Source organism: Astyanax mexicanus, chromosome 2 (assembly GCF_023375975.1).
Source record: "Astyanax mexicanus isolate ESR-SI-001 chromosome 2, AstMex3_surface, whole genome shotgun sequence".
Classification (NCBI taxonomy): Eukaryota; Metazoa; Chordata; class Actinopteri; order Characiformes; family Acestrorhamphidae; genus Astyanax; species Astyanax mexicanus.
This window is the reverse complement of record NC_064409.1, coordinates 58307335-58321525: the sequence shown is the minus strand read 5'-3', so window position 1 is coordinate 58321525 and position 14191 is coordinate 58307335. Positions and strand designations below refer to the sequence as shown.

At 38.6% G+C, this 14191-nt stretch overlaps 1 protein-coding gene across 2 annotated transcripts in view; it reads right to left on the bottom strand.

Annotated features, from left to right (window-relative positions):
- LOC103043407 (growth arrest-specific protein 2) overlaps positions 1–14191 on the bottom strand; it is a 51184-nt gene that overhangs the window by 32510 nt on the left and 4483 nt on the right. The window contains exons 2-3 of one of the 2 annotated variants that reach the window (XM_007228227.4): positions 9637–9804; positions 2546–2670 (exon numbers count right to left, since the gene is read on the bottom strand). In XM_007228227.4, the coding sequence (XP_007228289.2) occupies positions 2546–2670; positions 9637–9784 (273 nt within the window). In that variant the 5' untranslated portion in view covers positions 9785–9804. Of the gene's footprint in view, positions 1–2545; positions 2671–9636; positions 9805–14191 lie in introns of those variants that run through there. The other variant, XM_022672191.2, reaches the window with a different exon arrangement.

The following is a 14191-nucleotide window of genomic DNA, read 5'->3' as shown; positions in this document are numbered from 1 at the left end:
AAGAAACACAAAGTGTGAAATCAGTGATTTTTTTGCTACTCAGACTGTAGTTATACATGCGTTTATCTAATCACTAGTGATCTTTGTGCTTTAAAGAACATTCTTTGTTCTAAAAACCTCTTTAAAGGGTTCATTAAAGCATCGTGGTAATCAACAGTTTCAAAATCAAGAACCCAAAAAAGCTCCTCAACAAAACCTTTAAAAGGGATGATCTGTCTGCTGAGTATTATCTGATTATTTTTTTAATGGTGTCTCTAAAATATCATACTGCCAATCTAACGAGCCCTCCTATTACAACAGGACACAGCTTGGCACCTATAGCATTAAGAAGTGCATGTAAAATTAAGCCGTGATAACAGGCTGCTTTGGGATATAAAGGTAGAGTAAAGGTGATATAATATGGTGTAGTAATGATGTGAATGGTGTGGCTCCTCTGTTCTGTTATTCTTGAGGGGTTTTAATAGCTGAACTGTAGGGAGTCATAACCAGCATGAAAAAAGCCCATTACAGAGACTCTGAAGAAGTTGGGTTTTAGCCAACCAAAGCAGAAATATTTTCTTAATTTACCACCAAAAATCTCCCACACTTAATGCCTTCCCCATCTGGGGGAGTTTCGGAGAAAAAGTTAACGACTCCTCACTATCGTTAGCCGGCTCTGTATAAATCAGCACATTCAGCGATTTTTCCGAAGTTCACCGTCCCACAATGGCGAGTTTTAGGGAGGAGATGGCAAGTGGCCATAACTTCAGACAAAAGTCTTTGTGTGAAAGAGCTCCACACAACAATGTCCAAACGCTGCACACACACACATCTCATGTCAGGCACCTGAAACTGAGACACTGGGATCAGTCCAGTCTTCTTAAGCTAGGAAAACACACAAGACTTGAAAAGGCAAGATGCAGTCATCCAAGACATGCAATGAGTCCACCAATACTGTTACTGTTAGATTCATAAAATCCAACACTGCACTGGATGGATCTTGGCATGGGATAAGTTAAATTTCCATAAAGCCTCATTGAGCGAAGCCCAGGATTTGCGAGGAGCTGAAGCATGAATATGTAATGTCACACTTCTGCTATAGATGGCGTATGTAAGGCTGTAAAATGAAATAATTTAGGCATTCAAAAATTCAAGAAACCACAATTTAAACTCCCCTGTAAAACTCAGTCCAGTAGAAGCTATAGGTGAAACCTATTCAGTTCTGCATGGCTACATTACCACTGCAGGGTGTCCATGATTGAAGTTACAGAGTTACACACTGCTGTATTTCAGGTTTTTTACTGAGTTGAGGACAGTGCATATGAAGACTAACAAGAAAGGCATGTGTTGTCCATGTGGTCTGGGATGTGGAGGTTAGGAAGTGTGGCAACAGCTAATGCCACAGATTCCAAACACACTGATCAATATTGATCAGCAATACAAGTATGTCATTTTATGCCAAATGATGGTGCTTAAAGTGCTGAACACAAATAAACAAGTTGACAAAAAGACTTATTGGTAGTGATGCTTCAGATTTAGTTTTTTTACCCTCCTGTTGTCTTTATGTTTGCTAGTTTTCTGTTCCCAGTCAAAAATGACATTATAGCTCATATATACACATACACACACACATGGCCTTACAAACCTTTATTGACTATTTCTTTACAACAAACAATCAGATTAAATATATTACTGATATACAAAAACATATAATAAGAATATAATAATAAAAGTCTACTTTGTGCTGTGTCAAAGTTTAGTAAAATAAAAATATTTGTTTTAAAACCATACTTTTTTTTAGTAGTGGCACAAAATAACAGAATTTTATGTTGTTGGTCAAAATGGACTTTGTCAGGTGATTGCGATGGTGTTACTATGTGGTTGCTAGTGTAGTTGTATCATCTGAACACAAGAAGGGTGCACAAACCTATTAATCCCACTCAATATCTGTGGTGATAAAAATCTGTAATAATCTTTAATCTCAGAATCAGACTAAACAGTGTCATTATGTTGTAGGAGTGAGCGATATGGCTCCAAAATAATAGCATGATATTTCATAGTATTTTTGCGATAACAATATATTTAAAAAACATCTTAAAAAAAACACTACTACAACAAAATAAAAGATGTAATACTATTATTGCATACAATATGATATAGCACACCCCTAACTACAAGAATTCTCAGTAGATTGTAACAGAAGTTCATCCACACACCAAAGCTTTAATTAAACACATGCGTATGAGGATGTGGGGACAATGTCAATCTATTATTATTATATTATTATGCGTCTGTTTGAAATTATGTGCATACATAAGATGTATGTGTTTGTAAATTATCTTAATTCTCCTAATATATTTCCAATCCAATAGTCATTTAGCCTTATACAAGGCCTAGATTATGTATAATTAGATGTTTAGAAATAAAAAACTGAAAGCTCAGTTTAAAAAGCACAGCAGTAAGTAAAACTAGAAATAGGTAATTCTAGTGAATGGAGGCTGAAAGAGAGCTCCCTGGGCTTTACTACAGGAATGAATAGACATTTGGAGCATTGGAGGGTGGTTACCTTGCCCGGTGGCGACAATTCCCCGTTGCTTTGCCTGAATTTCTCCTGCAGTGTCTCAGCCAGCTGACATAACAGGAAACCATTATCTAGCCTGTCCATGAAGCTGTCTGCTGTGATCTCCACACCTGGAAGAAGAGGAAGAGTGGGAGAGAGAGGCAGACAGAGAGGGATAATTAAATAAAACGAGAAAAAGAAGATACTCTCATAGTGTTTGAGCTTTGCTTTAATATTGTCAAATTTTATTGTTTTCTTCTGCATTCCTCTATATTTTATTTTCTTTATTACACAGAACTCACTGTTCACTATGGAAAACATTATATTTATTTTAAATAAAAGAGTGAAATGTTGTTATAGTTTTAAAATGTATTGTTTAAACTCCATTCTGCAAAGTCCACTAGCAGTAACCTGCAAAAAAAAATACATTTTATATTATTTCAATTAATCAATCAATCAACCTTTACTTTGACTCGGATGCACATTGAGGGCAACCCTCATTTTCAATGTAGCCGAGCATTGACAGAAACAGGGATTTATGAGAAAATTATAGCTAAATTAAATTATTTTAAAATAACAGTAAATAAAATAGAAAAATAGAAAAACAATAAAAACAGAATTAGATTAGAATAAAAAATATATATCTATAAAAAAGCAAAAAGATAAAAAGAAAATAAGATTATACAAAAAAAGACTTACAATTATCTAAAACTAACATTTGCATAATACAATAAAAATACAAATAAATAAATGAACTATTTAAAATAATAATAATAATAATAATAATAATAATAATAATAATAATAAGGAAACAAATAAAAAGTAAATACAACTCTAAAAGTTAAGAATAAATAAGATTAAGTAAGATTAAATAAGATTTTTTAAGCATTAGTTGATGTCTCAAAAAATAAAAAAATGCTTTATATCTGCATATTTCAGACAGGACAAACATACTTTTGTCATGTTTCATGAAGTCTAAAGAATGCTGTACTGACCTGTAAAATATGCGTGTGCAACCTTGTGCACCGAACACAAACGTGATTTCCGAGTCTCTTGTCTTTTGGACGGACACTTAAAGCCATTCACAATCATTGCCATCATAACAAACACTGCACTTTCCACTGTGGTATTACCTTTTATATTGCATTGTGTGAAAATGCTGAATTCTCACACAATTAAAAATATATATAATACCCCATCCATCTGGCACATGCTATCTATCAAGACTCGCTATAACTCTGACCATTTAGTTTGCCTTGCCATGAGCACACTGACCAGGGTTTAACCTCCCTCAGGCGATAACACCTCGCACCCTATAGAGGTGTGGGAATTCTCAGGCACGTGCCCCTAAGGGTTTGTGCACTGTATAATAATTTTTCCAACTGTTATTCTATGATTTTTATGGCATTGAAGCATGTCGATGACTGAGAAAGAATACAAAGAATACAGATCTTAACATACTGTATGTCCAAGAACACATACACATACATATCTCAAAACCTGGTAACTTTACAGAAAAAAATCCATTCAGAATACTACCAAGTTTAAATGACAGGTGGTTCAGACAGAGATAATATATCAGTCTAAAAGGCACAGTAACAAAAACAGTCTTTGTAATTCTAACTCATAAAATAAGTTGGAAAACTGTCTTATAAAAACTGTGACAAAGTGGAGCTCAGAAAAAAGGAGAAAAAGAAAAAAAGAAAAAACGAAAAATATATGATATGGTGCCTATTTGAGTAAAGTACCCTTCAGGGCCTGGAATATATTGATGAATTGCTCTGTGTATGAGGAAAAAGGTACTGGAAGCCAGTGGAATACTGCAGCCTGTGATGCGCCAAGATCTGATGTTAACTGATAAACATGTGTTCCAATAAAGAGCAATAAGCACAAACAGCAGCGCTGATGCTTCAGCAGGAAACAGCTGATTGCCTTTTTGCATAGTAGCCCGATAACACACACATGCACACACATACACACACACACATGCACCCACACAGATACTACACTGATCAACATGTGGCTGCTGCTCTTGACTGGCTTCCAGACGACCATTCCTTCTCAGTTAGATCACCCTGAAACCGGAGGTGGTGGCAGGGGGTTGGGGGTGTCTGTGGAAAGAGAATATTTTTTCATCTTTTCTTTTTCTAAAAGAGGGGGGGCGCATTAGTGGTAGAGGGGGTTTAGATGTTTTAATGAGTTCCAAATGTGGTAAACGAGGCCAGCACAGGGAGAGATTGAGAGTTTGTGAAATCCCCTCCGTTCCCCTCCCGCCTAATCTCCTCCCCTCCTCCTCCTCCCTCCACTCAGTCTCCATACAGTGAAGCAAAAATAAACCCTCCCACAAAGAGTGGCTAAGAAAACCAAAGGTCCCTACTGACAACCTCTCATATACACAGAAAAATCAATAAATCTGACTCACACTAAACACTCTACATTACCAGAAATGTACCGCAATTATTATATAGAGTTATTTTCAGCATTAAGATAAAACATATAGCTGTACGTTTTAAAAACAGATTATGAGAACGGCTCCCAAGTGATGCAACTGATGTCTAAACAGAGGCCCTATAATAGACAGGTCACCATATTTAGTCTCTGAAGAAGCTTTTAGTTCCATATAGGACAGCTGGCCTCATTTTCTCTAGGTGATCTTCTCTCAACACTGGCAATCAGAGAGGCTAGTCATAGCCGAGGTGGCAGTAAGTGTTTTCCTCCAAGTGCATATAGATGGAAGCAGGTGGCTGGCTATATTTGCATATAAAGCTATATTTGTAAACTGAATTTAATGTAAATTAAATAAAACACACGTGTTTGCAGTTGGTCTTCTTGGTCTTATTTAGTTACTTTTATTAGTAACCTGCTCTTCCCCAGACACGAGGCTTACACAGGTTGCCAGGTTGACACACAGTGGCAGGTGAAGACAAGTGTTAAGCCCAATTTAATTATTTTTACTTCTGCGTGCAGGTTTCAGTAGCTCTGCGTCACTCTGCAGTTTAAACTGTAAAGGCGGAAATGTGTGGGTGGGAACGCGAGGGCCAACAGACCAATCACAGCTGAGGCTGTCCGCATCACACAGAGCGTAGTTACATTTCCACAGAAGTGCGTTTCGAGCTACGGCATAGGGTGCTCAGTGAAGCATAGGCTACAGCGTAGGTTCAACACAGAATTACAAATTGGCCTTAACTCTGTAGCTCACCAGTAAATATATATGCTTCAATGTCCAAAATGCCCGTACCTACTACACTAGCGGAGGTGGTAAATTACGCAGCTATGGTTATCAACCTTACTGAAGCTCAGTGAATACCTGTTCAGCAGTAAAATTCATTCAAAAGTCATTTCCATGGCTACAGCACACTGTTTGCGTAGTGTTGTCTATACCTGGCAACCCTGGGACAGGGGAAATGGCAGTGGAGAGATTTAGAGGCTACATTCTACATAGATTTCCTTGACATACTGCAGAGTTCCAATAAAAAAAAATACAGCTTTGCTGACAACAGCTCTCAGTGCTTTAACTCAGCATGTTTTCTTAATATCTGATGATACATCCTGATCATGTCCTGATCAAGTTTATACAGAAAATATAATCCTTAATTTAGGTCATTTAGAAAAATGCTTAGAAAGATATACGTAAATGCTGAATGAGGCCCAGTGTTCCTATTCTATCCTTTATTATTATGAAAATGATTTACCAATTAAATTAACCCATAGACTGTATATAGCTGGACAGAGCATCGTCTCTTAAAAGTGAAGCCACCACAGGTCGGGCGCCCCCTGCTGTTCGGCTGCAGAAAGCTTTGTAACTCCACCCATCCCCATAGGTTTCAATGGCCAAACAGACAACATTCAATCATGTTTTTTTCTAATATACTGTAATTCTACCTCCATTATTTAAATGCAACAGCTAGTGTAACCTCTGCTTATATTGTCAAATTTTTATATCCCCACAGAATTCGGTTTTTAAAACTTTATTCGGCTCTATTCAAAAAAGGTGTGGTTATTGTAAAAGGGCTGCTTATGGGCAGGACCAATAACAGACCGTCAGCTCCGCTCCGCCCCGCTCTGCAGTCTGTGACCGCGAGGCAGCCCTCAGGGGCGGGGTTATTTAAATGAGTAGGCAGTCTCTCCACAGCCTTTCTCCCTCCTCTGGTCTCTACTGCGCAGACTCTGGTCTCTGAATCGCCAAAATGGCGGAAGATTTTGGCTTCATTTTCATTGAATGAATGGGAACAGCGACACGGCGTCCATCTTTATATACAGTCTATGAATTAACCTAATTCACTGCAGCTGAGCTGAAATATAGACAGGAAATCTGCCACTTCTGCACAGAGTGCCCCCCTTCCCACACACACACACAAACACACACATTGAACAGTCGCGGTGTCCCCAGCTGTGCTCACACATCATACTCCTCACAGACATCTGAAGACACATATCTGTCTTTATATCCCATTAGAGGTGACCACATACACCACTAATGAGTTTAAAGGTTCAGGAAGACACTTGCAGTGCAGATGAGCCCCTGCAAGTGGTTTGCGTGGTTCGCTGTGGCTCCAGGCTGACCAGAGGCACTGCTTCTGCCTCTGCTGGCTGTGCACACACTGCCTGCTGCCAGACATTCCATGGACGTCCCACTCCACACACACACAAGCATGCGAGCATGCAAGGGGAGGCCAGAGCCAAAACCATGACACACCACAATTCTTCTTCTCGTAATCTGTGTAATGCTCCTGATTCACCACTGGGTTAGAGAGCAGTCAAAACACTGCGTAAATGCTGGGAAATGTGTGAACAAAGGCCACACGCATCACCAAGATGCAATACATGACAGCGGAGTGTCAAGGGTCAACCTTCTTGCTTAAGCAGGTTGTACGTGACCTTACCTGAGACAAAGACTGCAGCAGGACATGCAAGATATGAAAACGGTTTGAACACTGGATTCCATTTCAATACTTCCACCTTAACTTGCATAGCCAAGTCAGACACACTAATGACAGATGGTTTATCGACAGAAGTGCTATAGACACAGGGGACGGAGTGGCTACTGAGGTAATCCAACTTCCACTGAGACGACAATGAGATGAGATGAGATGAGTAGTATCAAATGCCAGTAGAATAATACAGCATTTCTAAACTTAAATATATTCAGTAATTCACTCTTGGTTGTTTCATTACTTTTTTTCTTCTTTTTAAAGTTCATTGCTATTTAAATCTAAAATAATGACTTTAAAATAATGATTTTTAATTATTATAGAAATCTGCAATAGAGAATAATACAGACAGCCGAGGGGGCCCTACTGTAACCACTCTGCCAACAAAGTAAAATCGGACATCCCACCTCTCCTGAAAAAATGCAGGAGTCTCCCACATACATTACATTACATTACATTACATTACATTACATTTGGCAGACGCTTTTGTCCAAAGCGACTTACAATATTGAAGTGCAAATAATAGAAGAGGTTAAGTACAAAAATAATAGAAGTTAAAAATAAAGCATCTATAGATAGGGCCTTAAGGAGGTCAGAGGGAAATAATGGGATAGAGGAGTAGAGAAGAGGAAGAAGGAGATGAGGTTAGAATTTGTTAGAGGTGTTAGGAGAGTAAGTGCTCTTTGAAGAGCTCTGTCTTCAGGAGTTTCTTAAAGATAGCGAGAGATTCTCCTGATCTGGTCGTGGAAGGTAGTTTGTTCCACCATTGGGGAACTCTGTATGAGAACAGTCTGGATTGCTTTGTGTGAGTGTTTGGCAAAGCGAGGCGACGTTCATTGGAGGAGCGCAGCGGCCGGGAGGTAGCGTAAGCCTTCAGGAGCGAGTGCAGGTAGGAAGGAGCCTGTACTGTCATCACCTTGTAGGCGATTGTAAGCACTTTGAATTTGATGCGAGCATCAACTGGTAGCCAATGGAGCTCAATGAGCAGCGGAGTGACATGTGCCCGTTTTGGTTGGTTGAAGACCAAACGTGCTGCTGCATTCTGAATCATCTGTAGTGGTTTTACTACACAGGCCGGGAGGCCAGTTAGTACGGCATTGCAGTAGTCGAGGCGTGAGATTACCACAGCTTGTACCAGGAGTTGGGTGGCCTGTTGCGTCAGAAACGGTCGAATTTTTCCGATGTTGTAAAGCGCAAAGCGACAGGATCGAGCAACTGAGGCCACATGGTGCGTGAAGAGAAGCTGGTCATCAACCATGACACCCAGGTTCCTAGCAACCTTTGTCGGTGAGAGAGAGAGAGAGTCGATGGTTATGGCAAAGTTGTGTTGAATAGAAGGTTTTGCTGGTATGACCAGAAGTTCAGTCTTTGAGAGGTTTAGTTGGAGGTGATGTTCCTTCATCCATGTGGATATGTCTGAGAGACACTGTGATATTCGTGCAGAGATTGAGTGATCATCTGGTGAGAACGACAGGTATAGCTGAGTGTCGTCAGCAAAGCAGTGGTAGGAAAAACCATGTGAGCGGATAACCCGACCTAGAGAGGTGGTGTATATTGAGAAGAGAAGAGGTCCCAGTACCGAACCCTGGGGAACCCCAGTGGGTAACGAGTGGGCTGGGGACAGCCGTCCTTGCCATGACACCCTGAACGAGCACCCAGTGAGGTACGATATGAACCATGACAGCGCATTGTCTGAGATCCCCATGTTCGAGAGTATAGTTAGGAGGAAGTCATGGTTGACTGTGTCGAAAGCAGCCGAGAGGTCCAGCAGACCTGATAGCAGCTTCTAGACACCCACTAATTACATACAGTATCATGAAAATTGTTTTTTCTAAAGAGTGAAAAAGAGAGATATAGACAGTGACAAAAAACAGGCTTTTTCTGTGAGCAGGACTCATAATCCATCAATCTATCTACATAGTCACTGCCACTGTATAGCAGTTCAGTTCAATAATATGTATCGTATCATTAAAATCTTGCCAATACACAATGCTACTTTAATAGTGCACTTATAATGGGGTATGCTGTACCCATTTTGTGACCAAAAGGCCTGTACGACATTCTCAGCAATCAAGTTTTTTTTTTAATAAACTAGCATCTGCACAGAACCTAAAAGGAAGGAACTAACAATGGCTTACACATAAAATCCCACTGACCCCTGCTTACCCAGCATGCTAGTGAGCCAAAGCGCCAGGTCCTCCTTCATAGGCAGTAAGCTGGCCTCATGTCTGCTGGCCAGCCACTGGCTGTACTGCTGCAGGTCAGTCAAGCCGGGGCCAGCCGGCTGCTGCTTTGGGCTCAGTGAGCTACACATGATGCTCCTTCTTTACTGACCTATAGAGATAGAGACAGAGAAAAAAAAAGTAGGTGGGTGAGGCATAAAAAAAACATCAGACAATATATAATCATTTCTTCAATTCTTCATACTAATGTGAGAGTATAGAAAATAAAAGAATAAAAGACAGAATTGCAGCATGTGGTTTTGCACTTGTTGAAGAATCCATGGACATTCTTGGAAAATATGTCCACATATGTGGTCCAGAGCATCCACTTCTTCTAAAAAAGATACAATACACTGATTCTTCTGAACACAGTACGTTTCCACTGTGTGGTGGTTCATCCCAGTTGCCCCTGAGCCCAGAGAAGTCAACACCATTTCTAGGCATGGTAAACATTTTTGGTTTCTGGTTCACACAGTAAACGTTTTAGCAGTATTTGTGAATGTAGTGCATTGAAGTCTTTGATAAAGGTTTGTAAAAGTAATGCCTTGCCCATGTGGCTTGCACCCTTGCCCTTTACACACTGAAATTTCTCTGTAATTCTTAAATTGTTAAGCTGACCAGATAAAATATGAAATATATTGGGCTCACACTGTCAGCAATTAAATAAAATGCAAAGTAGGAATGTAGGAAACACCACATTTTGTCTCATTTTCTGATTTGGAGTTTGGAGTACATAGTCATAGCACATACAACCTTGCTTTAAATGCTTAGTACTAGAATCATTTGTCTTTATTTGTGGTTTACACAAAGTAAAGCCTTGCAAAGCTTTTTAAAACAGTTTAACACTATTTAAACTATTTAAAACACTTCTAAGTCATACACAGATGAAGGTAGCTCTTTCTGTTTAAACAGAGTGTAAAATCACCACAAGGGTCATACAGAGGTCAGGATCTGAGAGCACATTTCATTGCTGTCGGAGTGCTCTTCACTGTAGAGCCACTGTTAAACCCTTTTCACGTTCCCATGACTATCACTACAGCTTTCTTTCCTCTGATCATCCTCTCTCACTCCTCCTCTTTCTTCACAGGCTTTGGACTTCCTCCTCTTCTCTCTCATCACTTTCCAGGTTAAGTCTCACTTTCATATGATTTTTCCCCCCATGTTTTTTTTTCTTTTATTTTGAGGACTGGATCCAACAATGGCTTCTCTGAAGGAACATGCAGTCCTCTCCTAACCCAAAGGGTCTTCACTCAGTAACATGCTTGTGTGATTAACCAGAACTGAGCATGTCTACTGACAAGCTATTTCAAAGTTAGTTGTGACTTTAAGTTGAGGTCTTTTGGGTGAGTGACCCTCTGTCTTTCTCTCTGGGCTGATCACACTGTACAAAGAAGACAGAAGCTAAATGACTGTTCACATGTTCTAGTGCATGGAATATACAAATGGCATGCCAAACCTTGGGCACCCCGTAGAGGATCAAAAGGATTTATAAAGGAGGATTAATAAATCTCATTTTTATCATTTTAAAAGTGACTGGAATTTGTTTTGCTATTTACTGTATTTTCTTTTAATTGTTTGTTTGCATGCACCAAATGTTTTATTATTACATTACTTTATTTTTGTTATTTTTATTGTTACAATATTATTATTTTATTCAAAATCATGGGTCTTGGTAAGTTACAGTGTACAAAACTGTTTCCACTGAGTTACAGTTTACAATTGTTTTCTGATGTACTGCTAAATGTATTAAACTATATATTTATACTAAATTAAACTCTTCTTTAACATACAATATTCTTAAAATGAATGAGTAAAAAAAATATTATCACAAAATACCCCTAAATATTGTGATATTATTTTAGGGCCATATTGTGTGCTATTGTTCAGTATATATTATATGATCTATTCTGGTTTTGAACACTAAAAGTGATTTTTTTTTGGTCAAATAATTTTGGTTGCTAAATATTTTGTGCATTCCTATTGTCAGTCAGCTGCACTGCAAAATATCCAATGGCAAAATATATGTAAACTGAGACATATATTGTTATATTAAGCAAAACAATCTGCAAAAGGGGTAAGTAATTGCAATAAGTCCAAAAATTATTAAAGAAATCCAGCAAAATTTGCCTTAAATTTGGACAAATTTGTGTTTTCAGAATTGATAAAATAACAAACAGCAGAGATCAAGTTAAGGTCTAGAAGACCAAGAAATTGTTCAGAGAACTGTTTGTTATTTTGCAAAAATAATGTTTGCTTGCAAAAGACCAAAAAGATTTAACTCTATTTAACTATTTTACTGTGCAGCAACCCCTGTACAAATGTGACCTTAATGGAAACATTTTCTGCATCCTTACAACAAAATCCAGCATCAGATATATTGGATAGCTACATTTGCAAACAACTCGCAGAACTTGAGTGTATACAGGGTGGACTGATCGTGTTTTGCATGTGTGTTGCAGCCAGTTGCACAGGTTTCAGTGGTAAAGAAAAGAGTGGATTAAACAAAATACAAGGAAAGTATGTAATCAAACGCCATGTTATCTGTAAATAGCTGAAAATAGAATGGCTCCTACAGTAGGATTAAGATCCTACAAATGACTTACAACTGAATATTACAGGCTTTGCTAATAAACACTATAAAAAAGTTGATAGACCCAAGTATCTAATAGAACTAGCAGCTTTTTAAAAGAAAGAATGGTAGGTCAGTGGTAGGACACGGGACATTCTTCAACACTGTGCAACTATACTTTTTCTCATAACCTCCTCATACACAGAAGCTCTATTATACAGGCCATAACACACAGTGGTGAAAGAGAAAGGAGAAAGTGAGAAAGAAAGAAAGAGAGAGGAAGAAAGAATAAAATAAAAAGAATGAGAGAGTGAATGAAAAAGATAATAAATAAAAGAAAGAGGCAGAGAGAGAGATACAGAAAAAAGAAAGAGAGAGAGAAATACAGAAAAAAAAGAAAAAGAGAGAGATACAGAGAAAGACTGAGAGGCACAGACAGAGAGAGAGAGTGGATAAGATAGACAAAGATCAATATCAGAGTTCTCCCTCAAGGGGAAACTGGACGCTGAAGCTGAAGTGTTGCCCATACTGGGCAGTATTTGGCAGGTCAACCCCGCTCTGGCATGCAAGTGTGTATCCTGAAAACATTACGCTTTTCTCAGGCCTTTTAGAGCCACAGCAACAATCTGTTGACTGTCACACAGACCACCTCAAACCATCTGACCTGCTTACCATCCAACAGAACATTGCCTTACCCGCCTGTCTGTTGTGCTCATGTGAAATTTTAAAGACGTCATAGTCGGCTGTAGTGTGGCCAAGAATCATGTAAAAAAACAAATAATTTCAGACAACACAGTTTCACTGTTCCACAGATCAATGGAGGGATTTATACCCCCTTACCTTCCATATCTTCCAGTATACATGGTTCCACTCACTATGTTCATGTTTATCTGCTCCAGAGAGTCCTGTTCTATTGGCAATACCTCAGTTAATTGACTAGATACACTACCTGTAATTTCCCTCTTACGATCAAGTCACGCAAGATACCACAGATCAAACATCATATATCAGAAGTTTAATTTAAAGACTGCACCTACTGCATCCTTGTTTGTTCAAACAGGAGACAATTACACTGAAGATACGTATCTGAGCAGGATGTTACATTGCCTTAAGCAAATAGAGAAATGTCAACCTGTCTGTGCACATAAAATCTACCTACCAGTACTAGTTTAGTAGTTTTAGATTTAAGTTTTAATAAGTTTTAAATTTGCCTGTTGAATCTTTCAGTAAATAATTTGACTAATAACCGTCCCATTACATGAGATTATGTAAAGAACTTCTACTTTGAAAAAATGTAACAAATAAAAAAATTAGAACTATGGGTGCATCAAAAATGGGATGTTGAATGATTACTGCCCCACCTCTTCTTCTCAAACTCAATCAGCACAATCTTTCCACACTGTTAAATGGCTGCCCACTTCAATACCGATGTGCTTTTTTTGTTTATGACTTTTGCATAATGCTTTCCCAGCCCTATTTATGAAATGTGAACCTAGTCTGACAAGAAAAAAACACAACAGTTTTTGGTAAGAATCACTGTGAATAGTTATGAAATAAAAAATTGTGGTCTTTCTCCGTCATTGCATGTGAAACCTAGGGCACTTTGGGATAAATAACTCTCTTTCTTTACTCTAGTTTTAAGATAGTCTTGGGTTGAAAGGCTGAACAGATGGTCTATGGTCTATCCACTAATTTTCTATGATGTTGTGGTCATGTGACAGTGAAGGCTGTTTCAAAAGCTTCAGTTTGTGTATCTTTGTGTATGGGAGCATTATACCTCCCTAGCCTACACCTGGCATTAGTCATGGTGACAATAGGTTCATGTTTACCTGCTCCAACTGGGCGTATTTTATTGGGAATACTTCTTTAGTTATTAGGAGCTATTATAATTTGTATTAAACATTTCAAGAGATATATGAGTGTAACAAAT